The sequence below is a fragment of the Hylobates moloch genome, unplaced genomic scaffold, assembly GCF_009828535.3.
Source record: "Hylobates moloch isolate HMO894 unplaced genomic scaffold, HMol_V3 SCAFFOLD_7, whole genome shotgun sequence".
NCBI classification, from domain to species: Eukaryota; Metazoa; Chordata; class Mammalia; order Primates; family Hylobatidae; genus Hylobates; species Hylobates moloch.
In genome coordinates this window covers 74,057,324-74,072,117 of record NW_026652282.1, presented here as the reverse complement: position 1 = coordinate 74,072,117, position 14,794 = coordinate 74,057,324, and the positions used below count along the sequence as shown (strand labels likewise).

Below are 14,794 nucleotides of genomic sequence, written 5' to 3'. Positions count from 1 at the left end.
AAGTGGGAGTTGAACAATGAGAACACAGGGACACAGGCAGGGGAACATCACACACCGGGGCCTGTCAGGGGGTCGGGGACAAGACAAATATCTAACGCACGTGGGGCTAAAAACCTAGATGATGGGTTGATAGGTGCAGCAAACCACCATGGCACATGTATACCTATGTAACAAACCTGCACATTCTGCAATGTATACCTATATAACAAACCTGCATATTCTGCACATGTATCCCAGAACTTAAAGCAAAATTTAAAAAGAAACTTACAGAAGAAAACACAGGAAAATATCTTCATTATACCTAGGCAATGACAGATTTCTTAAATAAGGCACAAAGAGCACAACTCATAAAGGAAAACTGACAAATTTGCATATAATAACATTTGAAATTTTGTATGACAAAAGACACCATCAACAAACTAAAAAGACATGCACAAATTGGAAGAATTTAGCAATTCATATAGCAAAATAATTGTAATAGAATTTATGAAGAACTGCCACTGGATAAGTAAGGCAAAGCAGAGAGGAAAAATTAAGCAATTGATTTCAACAGAAGAGGAAAAAAATGAGTGGCAAAAGAAAAATATGTAAAGGTGTTCAATTTTGCTATTAATCAGACAAATGCAAATGAATAATGCTAGGCTGTTTTATACCTATTGGCTTGAGAAAAATTGAAAATTGATATTATGTGTTGGTAAAAGTGTAGAGGAATAGAAATTCTTGTACACTTCTGGAAATATAAATGACTCCCAATACTTTGAAAGAAAAAAAAAGGAAAAAGAAAAAATCATAACCAAGATATTCTCAATGCTATCTTCACCTTTTCACTTCCACAAGACCATTGTTTCAGAAACTCTTTATCAGGTTTTACATAGTTCTCAAACTCAAATAACACGGAATTGGTGGTTATGTTTTCCAAACTGAGTTTCTTTAGAAAATTATCCCCTTTTCTCTCCACAAAGTGAAGTAGATTATAGCTTCCTAAATTTCACTCTTATAAAAAAAAACCATGCATAAAGAAGCTACAACTTCAAAGTGGTTAAAGCCTGGTGGAATCACAAACACAGTCATCCTTTTATTTGAAAAAAAAAAACTACATTTATTTGGCAAAAACTTCAACAATAAAAATTCTGTTGTATACAGTTTTTAATTTAACTAAACAACTGCTTCTTCTCCATGTTTGTAGCACAAAACCAAGAACAGTTCTCCCCAATTTCTTTTGATATAATAGAGTTAAAGCTAGAACACAATTGTAGACCACAATTCACCATTACAAAGTGCACAACAGAAATGGACAAATACCACTGTAATCCCAACATATTCACCTTTGAGTAAGTTCTACAGCAGCAATGATTTTACAATGATTCCACAGCCATTTTACAATAATAATCAAGTTATTAATAAACAAGTACTACAATAATCATTCTACAGGAACAGTCCAAGTGGCCTCAGCCTTTAGAAACAAGAGGAAACAAGCCTCTTATATTGTCTATAAGAGGCTAGACAATAAGAAACTTCCTTTTTTAGACTTCAGCACTAAAGTTGCAATTAACTTCATTTTCAACTGAGAAAGAGAAAAGCCTGAGACCTAAGACCAGTTAGAAAGCTACAGGACAAAGTAGTAAGGGTCTAGAAATGAGTGTATAGAAATACTCTAGGCTGAGTCTAGAAATCTTCCTACCCAGATAACAAACTTCCTTTCCTTGAATAAGAGCCTTCTATGTATCCATATGCAGAAAATGCTTTTTGCCAGGCACTATAAACAAAATGGTTTGGGCATTTCCTTGAGTGTTTACGGGCCCTCCTCAGTAAGGTTACGATGAATATTTTTATACCATTTCCTTCTAAATGCCCCTGGATTCATGTATGTCTTAGAAACCTCAACTCTTTCCTATTTTAGTTTATTTCAGAAACAGCAGTTTGGGAATGTGGGGGCCTGTTTCCTTTCTGGTAACACAGAAACTTATAATATGCAAAGTAATAACTTATGACTATTGTTTGTTAAGATGCCTAAATAAGATATGGCATCTTATATTTAACATTGCCAATAATTAGATAACAATATAAAAAATGGCCCTAGAAGTAGACAAATTATGATCTATTTCACATTAAAGCAGAATCAGAATCAGGCTAGAGTCCAATTTATAGCCCTAGATTCCTCAGGTTTTAGCTCCCTAAAAGCAGAGAAGTAAAACTACAGCTCTCTGGGGGTAGTATCGTTCTGTTCCTATCCTAGTGAAAATCTGCCTGTACTTGTGAAAAAGCTGCCTTTGTAAGATAACAGGATTATTTTCATGCGGGACCAGTCTGAAGCTTTTTACATTCCTACCACAATCCCTACCAAACCAAGAATTTTAAAAGGAAAAATACATAAACGTATTAAAAAGATAAAATAATAGAATACCTGGATCTACTTTACTTTTTGCTGACATGTTATATATTGATTCATTTTCTTTCTTTTTAAATTATTTTCCTTTGGTTTCTTCCAGGGAATTTTTTTTGTCAGTTTTTTTTTTTTTTTTTTTACTATTTTTTGTTATGTTTTCACTTTTATAATTAAAATCAATAAAAAGTATTCTCTAAAACCAACTATCTAACCAACAGCCAATAAGAGAAAATTAACATTTGGAATTTTCTTACCTTTACTCAGACTTTTCACTGCTCAAAGGAAGAAGAGTTCACCTTTATGCAAGAGAATGTTCGTGAATTTACTGTACTTTGGCTCTCATGGTCAACTCCCTGCAAAGAATAACTACTTCTTCACAATTGGCCAATAAACTGTACAAAAAGGAACATAAGAGTTGAAAGCTTCACAAAACTCCAACAATAAAATGAGGGATGTTATAGCCATTTTTATAGAGGCTTTCTTTTCTATCATACATACTAATAAACAGAGAAGATTACCGAGAGAGAGGGAGAAAGAGGGGTGACTTATTATATGTAGCAACCCTGGGATTAAGAAAGTTGTCTAGAAAGCCAAAAACATTTATCTCAGAAATCTCAGCTTGATGTTTAATCTCAGATGCATTAGTTTGATGGTCTAAAGAGTTCAAATACAGGGGGAAGGAGAGTTAAGAGATCTTTCCTGCAGTGTTCATCATGATGGCACCTTATTGTCTTTCACCTGGAAACACTGAAATATCTGACAGAATTTAGTCCCAATAATTAAGATTCGTTCTCATAAAACCACTAGAAAGAAAGATGCCTCTATAAAAGGTAAGCATACAAATAAGTTGGGGTGAACATAAACAGGTTTACCACAGCACATAAGGGACTGACTACTTGGGTTTTTGGAACATCATCAATCATGGATTAGGCTCTTGCTTCTTCTCTAGCTCCAGCTCGGCAGCCCTTTGTACTGCTGCATCGACGAGCAGCTGGAAGCTGCTGAAGTCAGGGTACTCCTCTGGAGGCACAGGTTCTGGAGAAGACGGGGAGGTGACAGAAACCTTGACCTTTTTCTTTGGCTGGGCTATCACGGTGGGGTTCTGGCTAGGGGCCGACTCCGGATCCGGTAGCTTCTCTCCTGACATCTGGCCCTTTGGCAAGGGCCACACGGGCAGGCTTTGGACATTTTCTGGACCACTGGGCCCTGACTTGGCCGGCACAGACGCATCGGTGCTCTGCAGGTGGGTGGCATGGGCATCTTTGCCCGTTTCGTGGCCAATGTTGGGGTCGTTTCCATGCCGTTTAAGCATATCCGGGAGAATGCGTCTGCGAGCATTGATAAACCAGTTAGAAATCTGCGACAAAGACAAATGGGTCTTCTCTGACAGCATTTGCTTCTCTTCTTCTGAAGGGTAGGCCTTAAACCGATGCTTATACATCCAGTCGCGGAGGATCTTAACGGACTCGGCTGGCAAGTATCCCTTGGGCTTTTTAGTGTGCTCTGGTAAAGCAAGAACTTTACCTGTATCTGCGCTATTTCTCGACACGGTTGAGGTGTCTTGGGCTGGGCTTTGGGTCTTCGCCGGGCTGTCTTTTTCCACCGGGCTTTGGGTCTCAGCCGAGCCGTCCGCAGCGGCCTCCATATTCAAGGCGGCGTGTCTTTACTGTATTGAGAATCACAGACAACTGAGTTAGGACAAAGGTAGGTTTGGGAGAGCCACTTTAGAAAGCATGGGCACGTCTCCAAGGGGAATTCTCACCTGTTGTTTCCGAGGAAGAAAAACAGCGTTGCTAACAGAGTTGGTAACAGCTGAGCTAGTTGTCGCAGTGACGTCACATCCTTTCTTCTCCATGTTGCCCCTCCCCCACATTTCCGGGAGTTCTCGTTTTCCCATTGTTCTTGCGTATTTTCTGTAACTTCCAATGCACTTGATTTCACGCAGTTTATAGCTCTCTAGAGTTTTCTCTGCTGTTGTCACCAGTTTCCACTAACTGACGAACTCTATTTCTATTAGTGTAAGTACGCCTATCACTTTCTTCCTATTTGATTTTACTCTGGTATTGTTCTTCCCTCTTATTATAATTGTCTCACTGGCTCATCTAGATATATCAGGAACAAATTGTTGATTAGCTACTAACCTCAATAAAAGAGTGTAACTACTGTACTTTGACTCCCCTCTTCCATTCTTCCATGTTCAAAACAATATTAATAATAATTTTGAACTAGACTTTTGCTTTTGATGCCTTGATGCTTAAATTTTTCTTCTCTGTGGCCTTAAAATCTTTGTCTTTTTTTTTTTTTTTTTTTTTGATACAGAGTCTCGCTCTGTCTCCCAGGCTGGAGTGCAGTGGCACAGTGGTGGCATCTCGGCTCACTGCGACCTCCGTCTCCCAGGTTCAAGCAATTCCCCTGCCTCAGCCTCCCGAGTAGCTGAGATTACAGGCACCTGCCACCACGCCCGGCTACTTTTTTGTATTTTTCGTACAGGCGGGTTTCACCATATTAGCCAGGATGGTCTCTATCTCCTGACCTCGTTATCTGCCCACGTTGGCCTCAGCCTCCCAAAGTGCTGGGATTACAGGTGTGAGCCACCACGCCCGGCATCTCATATGTTATTTTCTAAGTGTTTCATAATTTTGCACTTTACATTTAGTTCTATGATCCATTTTAGGTTAATTTTTGTAAAAGGTGTAAGTACTGTGTATTTACCTTAAACTAATCTGTATCTTTATAATATACATCTCTTGTAGAATTCCTTGTATTGGTCTTGCCCTTTTGTACAATCTGGAAATTGCTTCTATTTAATTGGAGCTATTAATCTTCTTATATTTAATATAATAATTTATATTTGGTCTACCCATTTTTTCTTTTCTTTTTTTTTTTTTTTTGAGACGGAGTCTCGCTCTGTCGCCCAGGCTGGAGTGCAGTGGCGCGATCTTGGCTCACTGCAAGCTCCGCCTCCCGGGTTCACGCCATTCTCCTGCCTCAGCCTCTCCGAGTAGCTGGGACTACAGGCGCCCGCCACCACGCCCGGCTAATTTTTTGTATTTTTAGTAGAGACGGGGTTTCACCGTGGTCTCGATTTCCTGACCTCGTGATCCGCCCGCCTCGGCCTCCCAAAGTGCTGGGATTACAAGCGTGAGCCACCGCGCCCGGCCTGTCTGAACATGATTTATTTTCTGTTTATTGTCTCTTCTTCAAGTTGTCTGAATTTCTTAACTCTACATATATATGAATTTTCTTAAAATGAAGATTTTGGTCTTTATTTCTTCAGATAGTATTTCTGTCCCATGCTCTCACTCCTCATTTTCTGATACCTTCATTTTATATATTTTAGACATTTTCACACTTTACCAGAGATTATTATAGATCTACTCATTTTTTAAAATATTTTTTCTCTTTTTCTGATTGGATAATTTATATCAATCTATCTATTTTTTCTTTATTTTCCTGATTGGATAATTTATATCAATCTATCTTTAAGTGAATGTATGTTTCTTCTTTTATTTGTAATCTGACATTATTCTATCTAGGTTCTGTGTTTGTTTAGATACTGTAATTTTAATCTGAGCATGTCTGCTTTTAAAAGTCTCTATCTCCTTAAAATTGCCTATCAATTTATTCATTAAGCGTATTTTCCCATAAGTCTGTGAGTTATAGTAATTACAGCTGTTTTAAAGAACTGTCTGCTAATTTCAAACATCAACATTATGCCTGAGTCAATCTCCATTTGTTGTTTTTTTGTTTTTAACCTGAGCATGAAATATTTTTTCTGTTTCTTCATATGTCTAATAATTTTGGATTATATCTTAGATATCATAAAATATTGCAGAGATTCTTGATTCTATTATATTCATTGAAACAGTGGAGTTTTTTTTATTTGTTGTAGTTTCAGCCCGAAATTAACTTGGCTGGATATATTTTTTTTTTAATGTTGACTACCCTGCATGGAGAATCAGCTGAAATTAAAAATATATTATGTCTTAGCCTTACCTGGTCTGTGTGGCATCTGACCTGACTTTGCATACTTCTTGGATCAGCTAGAAATTTGGGCAATATTTATACATAAATTTTGGGACTCGTCTTCTCTGGAATTTTTCTCCAACATTTCCTCTTCAATTTACAGTTGCTGTGGTAGCCTAAACTCTACCACGTGTGGATACCATATGTGGATAGTCATGCAGACAAGACTGTGGAATTCCATGTAAATGGAGGTAACTTATGTGAAATGAACTGGAGCTTGTCTTCTTTTTCATAAGAAGCCTTTAAAATATCAGAAACTTACTGTTATATTAAGCTGTCGACTCCTTGGTGGTTTTATCATGCTTTTTGTTGTGCTCTAATGTTGTTAGAGTTAAAGGATATTTTAAATATTTTCTCCATAGTATATAGTTATCTGAAGTAGTATTGCTCTGATAGGTACTCTTAAAGAGGGAATTCTGGATATTCTTTAAATATACAGATATCTACTCAATATGCTTTATCAAGCTAGGATTGTTCTATCTTGGAAAATAGTAATTAAATACAATATGTCACAATTTTACTAAAATTTGTAGCAAAAGAGTATTTTATCTCCATTGCTTATTTTCATATCATCAGAAATAATTTTGATTTGAATGTGACTTTAGAGAGAATTTGTGTGTGTATGAAATTTTTTAAAAAAGGCTCCATAATGGAAACTAGTTTTTCCAATCATGAAGAATATTTTGGTGTAAAACCTGGACTGAAACCCAAGCCTCATGATTACCATCAAATATACCCCACTTTGACTCAGTAGTTATTTGATTTAATGGCTGAGATTAAGAAAACACTCTTTTTGTTTTTTTCTACTATAACAATCTTTGCTAGTATATTTTTAGAAGCAGGAAAATATCTGTAAATTTTTAGTTTAATCAGTAGTTTAAAATTATACATTAATATAAGTTTGAACTAAGGCTGGAGTTGATATATTTTTTGGCAAGTATGAATACAATCTATATATTATTTTCATTTGAAGATTTTGAATAAGTGTAGATATTACAAGACACAATAAACTTAAATGTAGTATGAAAATATATGTTTTAATAGTAAATACATGTCAGTATGCATATTTTAATAATTGATATTATACTCTGAATAAAGAGTTGAACTTTTAAATAATAGTATTTTGCCTTTGGCTTTGAATATCACCTTTTCCTACAGGCGAAGCAATTATCTGCGGATGAATAAATGACCAACATGCAGAATATTAAAAAGGTCAATATAGTAGAAAAGCATAATTAATAATATATGAACATTAAATTTCCAGTATCACAGTCACATTATAAAGGTTACATTAAAAAGTTGAAAACATAGCCAGACATATGTAGATACTTATGACAAAAGGAAAATATTTATCATTTTATTTTATGAACATCAGTTGTAAATTAAATGTACTACCTAGGGACAGCAAATAACTTTTACCCAGTGTGCTATACATCTTTTATTTTTGCATAGTTGTGCTTTGTAACTCACTCTATTAAACTTTTCATTGTTTTCTCATTGTTTGGGATTGTGGAGAGGAAATGAAAAAATCTTCTTTTGCCATTTCGGAAGGCATGACATTCACAGGTTGTTATGCCAGCTTCCTAAAATAGCTATTTTGGTTAGGCATTAAAACTATTTACTGTATTGTGGTGCCAAGAATAATGTCTCAACATTATTGTACTCATATCTTTTAAACTAAGTATAACAGAAGTGTAAAGTGTTATGATCTTATTTAAAACTTCTACCAATTAATCAGAAAATCTAATTTCTTTTAAGGCAAAATTTATATCAGTGTTTGCATCCCATAGAACTCATGGAATTAGTTGGCTTTCAAAACTTTTTCCCCCCATATATTGGAAAAGTTGAGAAAATTTAAAACTAATTTTATATAACTTCCCAAAATCAACATGCATTTTCAAATCTATGTAGTTCATTGCATTTTCTCTATCTTTAGTGTACTTTAATTGGTAGTGAAACCTGAAAAACTACTAACAAAAAATTGTATATACATATACTTGTTCCTTCAGTGAGCAAGATGACAGACTGGCTTATTGAACAGTCTTCTTGTTTTCTAGTTCAGCAGACAATTTCTAGGGTGTATTCTCCTTTTGAAGAAGTGTGGTAGTTAGAAGAAGAGGAAATTGGTTAACAGAATACTGAAAAGTTAGTTTTATTTTACGGAAAATTCTCATTAAAACAGAGCAAATATGAAAAATTAGGTATATAAGCAGACAGATTTTAGTCACAGTTCTGAATTCCTGTTCTGTCCCCTCCCTCACCTTTTGTTTCACCTGTGTGAAAAATATATTCTTTTTTTCTCTTATTTGCTTCTCATTTCATTTGATTATTTTCATCTCTCCTTATAACATTTTAAATTTTTTGTGTTCTATTTTAATAGTCTATATTCTGGGTTTTTTTTAAAGAAATGGTTTGTCTCCAGTCCAGTCATTATCCAGTGTCTCACATTAAAGATTTTTGACTTCTTGATACTATTCCTCTACTAGGCTTCTAATGTACCACTGACTCTATGTTCAACTCAAAATTACGGTATTCATCTTATCATGCAGTCTGAGAAAATAGGGCCAGGGTTTATCTTATCTTGATAGCATTGGCCCAGCAAAGGGAATGCAGACAAATTTGGTAGTGGTGTGAAAGGATTCTGTGCTCTAAGTAAGTGCATTTGTTGTAACTTTACCGTTGTGGAAGTAGGGATTATTGAGACCTGAAGGATAACTAATTTTTTTAAAATTAATGACTTTTCATGAACGAAACATGAACATATAGGTAGAGAGAAATCACAAACTTAGCCATATTGCATCAATATTTATCTATTGAATTTTACTTCGACTCAAAGATGAGTCAATTTGGAAACAAAAGTGAGATTTATAATAGCATGGACTATTGTGAATTTTATTTAACTTTTTATTTTGAGCTAATTGTAGATGAATATGCCATTGTAAGAAATAATACAAAGAAATCCTGCCTGCCCTCACCCAGTATTCCCCAGTAGTTACGCCTTGCATAACTGGAAACAATAACACAACCAGGATATTGACATTGATAAGATTCATTGACATGGGCCAGGCGCGGTGGCTCACGCCTGTAATCCCAGCACTTTGGGAGGCCGAGGAGGGTGAATCACGAGGTCAGGAGATCGAGACCATCCTGGCTAACACGGTGAAACCCCGTCTCTACTAAAAACACAAAAAATTAGTCGGGCGTGGTGGTGGGCGCCTGTAGTCCCAGCTACTTGGGAGGCTGAGGCAGGAGAATGGCGTGAACCTGGGAGGCGGAGCTTGCAGTGAGCCGAGATCGCACCACTGCACTCCAGCCTGGGAGACAGACTCCGTCTCAAAAAAAAAAAAAAAAAAAAAAAGATTCATTGACATTGACTCGTTTTTGTGTGTTATGTCTACTTAATTTTATGCAGTTTTATTACATGTTCAGATTTCTGTGACCACCACAATAATCAAAATATGGAAGAGATCCATTAAAAGGATCCCTCCTGCTGCCATTATAGCAAGTCACCTCATCCTTCCCTAACTTCTGGCACATGCTAAGCTGTTTTCATTTTTAATATTTTGTCATTTTAAGAATGTCACATAATATTTTATAGATGGAATAATTGAGTATATAACTGTTTTAGATTGGCATTTTTTCATTCAGTATAATTACCTTTAATGTAATACTAATTGTTGAGTGTCTTGATAATTCCTTTTTATTGCTGAGAAATATTCCATAGTATATTCATGCTAACTGCAGCACAGCAATTCATCTAATGAATTGCATTTTGGTTATTTACAATTTTTATATTACGAATAAAGCTGTTATGAGCATTTATGTAAGGAATTTTTATGAAATTAGACAAATTCTGGGATAGATATTCAAGTATAGAATTCCTCGGTTTTACAGAAGGCACATGTTTGCCTTTCCATAAAGTTGCCAAAATTTTCAGAATGGTTCTATCATCTTACATTGCTTGAAGCAATGTATTAGTATTTTGTTTTCTCCACATTGTCACCATTTGGTATTGCCACTACTTTTAATCACTCTGATAAGTGTGCTGTGATATTTTAATATGGTTGTTATTTGCATTTCCCTAATGACTAATGATGAATACAATTTGATTTACTATATGCCATGTGGATATCCTCTTGAGTAAAATGTCTGTTTATGCCTTTTGCCCTATTCTAATTGGATTCTTTGGCTCTTCTTTTCTGTTGAGTTTAGAGTGTTAAAAAAAAAGTCTATCCTAATACTAGCATTTGCTGGACAGGTGGTTTCAAAATATTTTATTAGAGTCAACATATTGTATTTCTTAAAGACTTTATTTTTTAGAAAAGTTTTAAATTAAAAACATTAGCAGCTACTTCAGAGTTCCTGCATACCCTACCCCCAAATCCACATTTCCCCCATTATAAACACTTTGCATGAATGTGGCACATTTTCAACAATTTATGAAGTAATATTGATGCGTTAATATTAACTAAAGCCCAGAGTTTACGTTAAGGCTCACATTTTGCGTTGTATAGTTCTTTGGGTTTTGTAAATGAATAATGCCATGTATCTAGCAATACAGTGCCATAGACAACACTTTCACTGCTTTGAAAATCCTCTGTGCTTTACCTATTCATATTCCACTACAATATGCATTCAAGGTTTTTCTATATCTTTTCATGGTTTGCTTGCTCATTTCTTTTTATCACTAAATAATATTCTGTTGTATGAATGTATGATTGTTCATCCATTTATCTTGGTTACTTCTGTTTTAGGGCAATTACACTTAAAGCTGCTATAAGATTTTATATGCAGATTTTTCTGTTGACATAAATTTTAATTGGATAAATACATAGGTGTGCAATTGCTGGACCATATAATGAGACAATTTTTACTGTTGTAACATACTGGCAAACTGTCTTTCAAAGTGCCTACAACATTATGCATTGCTATCAGCAAAAAATGAAAGTTCATGTTACTCCCCATTCTGATTAGCATTTGGTATTGTCAGTCTTTTGGATTTTAGCTATCTTAATAAGTATTTAAGAGTAGTTCATTATTATTTATTTTATGATTCCCTAATGACATATGAAACTGCACATCTTTTCATATGATTATTTGCTGATATGATATATACATGATGTATATATATGATGTACATCATATATAAAATATAAAATCATATATATACCTATAGGTATATATACCCTATATATATAAGGGTATATATCATATATAAAATAATCATATCATTTTATATAGTCACTTTAACAACATTGATTCTTCCTATCCATGAGCATGGAATGTTTATCCATTTGTTTGTGTCATCTCTGATTTCTTTGAGCAGTCTTTTGTTGTTCTCCTTGTAGAGTCCTTCACCTCCAGTGTTAGCTATGTTCATTGATATTTTATTTATTGTGTGTGGCAACTGTGAATGGGAAGATGTTCCTGATTTGGCTCTTGGCTTGACTGTTGTTGATATATAGGAATGTTACTGATTTTTGCACACTGATTTCGTATCGTGAGAATTTGCTGAAGTTGTTTATCAGCTTAAAAAGCTTTTGGGCTAAGACTGTGGTTTTGTAGATATCGGATCATGTCTGCAAATGGGTAGTTTGACTTCCCCTCTTCCTATTTGGATGCACTGTATTTCTTTCTCTTGCCTGATTGCCCTGGCCAGGCCTTCCAATACTATCTTAAATAAGAGTGGTGAGAGAGGGCATCCTTGTCTTGTTCAGATTTTCACTAGGAATGCTTCCAGCTTTTGCCCATTCAGTATGATATTGGCTGTGGGGTTGTCACAGGTGGCTATTATTATTTTGAGGTATGTTCCTTCACTACCCAGGTTTTTAACATGAAGCAATACTGAATTTTACATATAAGGTATATATGTATATATATGGTGTATATATGTATGTACACACACAAACCTTAATTTGTATATTTCTTTGTGCTTTTTTTCATTTAACTGCAATCTTGGAAATAACTCCATATTGGTTATAGAGATCATCCTCACTTTCTTTATCAGGTTGCTATAGTTCTTCCTGGGGTGTATGGTGTATGTAACATAATTCGTCCAAACTATTTTCCATATTTTGCCATATAGATTGTTTTTATTATTTTAAAATTACAACTACTGATACAATGAACAAAGTTGTGCCATATGCATGGAGAGAACTTAAGGATAAATTCCTAAAATTGAGATAAAGTATAGTTTATTAATATAATGCTATAGTATAGTTTTATTAGAATTTATCAAATCTCCTTCTACAGTGATTTTATAATATTGTGTTTCCAATGGCTATATATGATTGTGCCGCTTTCCCGACATCCTTACCAACTAAACATGTTACCAATGTTTTGAATATTGGCAATTTTTGAGAGGTATAGAATGGTATCTCAAAGTAGCTATCATAGATATTTCCGTTATGAATTCATTTATATAGTTTTATATCATGTATTTGATATTTTCTTTATATTTTGGATTATCTTATTTTATACTTTCCTATTTTGTATTTTATTTTGTTATTTTCTCCAATATGAAAATAGTTAACCTGGAATATAGATTTGCTTTTAAGTTATTATTTTTTGGTGAAAAATTCAAAATTTGTTTACTATGATTTTAGCCTTAAATAAATGTATTGATATGTAGTAAAATTTATCACTCCTTTTTGTTATTGAAACTAGGTTTTGAGTTATAGTTAGAAAGATTTTTGCATATCAAAGATTACAAGATTTTACTCATCCTTTCTTCTAATTTGTACACGGTATCTTTCTTTACTTGGTTATTTTCTGCTAAATTTATACCTCCCAATAATTTGTACTTGATTGTTGTGTGATATAAGATATAGACATTGTTTTTTCTCAAAATGACTATCCAATTATCTCAATGTGCTTATGTGTCCCTTTTAGCTCTGGTGATATAAAATGCCAACATTATATTATAAATATAACTATATACTTGAGTCTACTTTTGTAATTCTTTACTAATTCATTTTCTGCCTGTATATTAGTGTGCCAGTATGTTATTGCATTACAATAGAGACGTTGTTTATGTTTAAATATCTAGTGGGGCTAGAGGCTCCATGCAAAGCTCTAGCTATTAATTTTTACACTGGCTATACACATCCCTGTTGATTTTCTATTATGTCTAGTACAAAAATATGGGGGTTTGTTGTACAGATTATTTTGTTACCCAGGTATTAAGCCTAGTACCCATTAGTTATTTTTCCTGATCCTCTCCTTCCTCCCACCCTCCACCCTTCAATAGAACTCAACATGTGCTGTTTCCCTCTATGTGTCCATGTGTTATCATTATTTAGCTCTCACTTGTAAGTGAGAGCATGTGGTATTTGGTTTTCTGTTCCTGTGTTAGTTTTCTAAGGATAATGGCCTCCAATTTCACCCATGTTCCTGCAAATAACAAGATTTTATTCCTTTTTATGGCTGCATAGTATTTCATGGTATACATGTACCACATTTTCTTTATATAGTCTACCATTGATGGGCATTGAGGTTGATTTTATGTATTTGCTATTGTGAATAGTGTTGCAATGAATGTATGCATGCATGTGTCTTTATAATAGCATGATTTATATTCTTTTTGCTATATACCCAGTAATGGGATTGCTGGGCCAAATGATGTTTGTGTTTTTAGGTTTTTGAGGACTCGTCACACTCTCCCACAATAGTTGACATAACTTACAGCCCCACCAACAGTGTATAAGCCTTCGTTTTTCTCCACAATTTTGCTAGCATCTTTTAATTTTTGACTTTTTAATAACAGCCATTCTTACTGGTATAAGATGGTATCTCATTGTTCGTATAATGATCATATAATGATCTCATTGTTAAAGTGACTAAACTGCCCAAAGCATTTTCTGGATTTAATGCTACTCCCAATAAACTAACATTGACATTCTTCATAGAACTAGAAAAAAACTATTTTAAAATTCATCTGGGACCAAAAAAGAGCCCAAATAGCCAAGGCAACCATAAGCAAAAAGAACAAAGCCAGAGGCACCGTGCTACTGAACTTCAAACTGCATAACAAGGCTGTAGTTTGGTTACAAGGCTACAGTAACCAAAACAGCATGGAACTAGTACAGAAACAGACACATAGACCAATGGAACAAAATAGAGAACCCAAAAGTAAGGCCACACACTTACAACCATCTGATCTTTGACAAATCTGGCAAAAATAAGCAATGGGGAAATGATTCTCTCCTCAGTAAATTGTGCTGGGATAACTGACTAGTCATATGCAGAAGATTGAAACTGGACCTCTCCCTCACACCGTATCCAAAAATTAACTCACGATGGATTAAAGACTTAAATGTATAACCCAAAACTATAAAAAATCTTGGAAGACAACCTAGACCATACTGTTCTGGACATAGAAAT

At 34.7% G+C, this 14,794-nt stretch overlaps 1 protein-coding gene and 1 long non-coding RNA gene across 2 annotated transcripts in view; one reads left to right on the top strand and one right to left on the bottom strand.

Annotated features, from left to right (window-relative positions):
* Positions 1-3,071: 3,071 nt before the first annotated feature.
* Positions 3,072-4,209, bottom strand: TGIF2LX (TGFB induced factor homeobox 2 like X-linked). Its single transcript, XM_032756400.2, has 2 exons — positions 4,149-4,209; positions 3,072-4,052 (listed from the first exon to the last, which is right to left on the bottom strand). The coding sequence occupies exon 2, from the start codon at positions 4,029-4,031 to the stop codon at positions 3,306-3,308; it is 726 nt and encodes a 241-aa protein (XP_032612291.1). The 5' UTR covers positions 4,032-4,052; positions 4,149-4,209; the 3' UTR covers positions 3,072-3,305.
* Positions 4,210-4,356: 147 nt separating this feature from the next.
* The window catches only part of LOC131383904 (uncharacterized), a 20,959-nt gene continuing 10,521 nt past the window's right edge, over positions 4,357-14,794 (top strand). The window contains exons 1-2 of the long non-coding RNA XR_009214303.1: positions 4,357-4,404; positions 6,516-6,603. This is a non-coding gene — a long non-coding RNA (uncharacterized LOC131383904). The remainder of the gene's footprint in view (positions 4,405-6,515; positions 6,604-14,794) is intronic.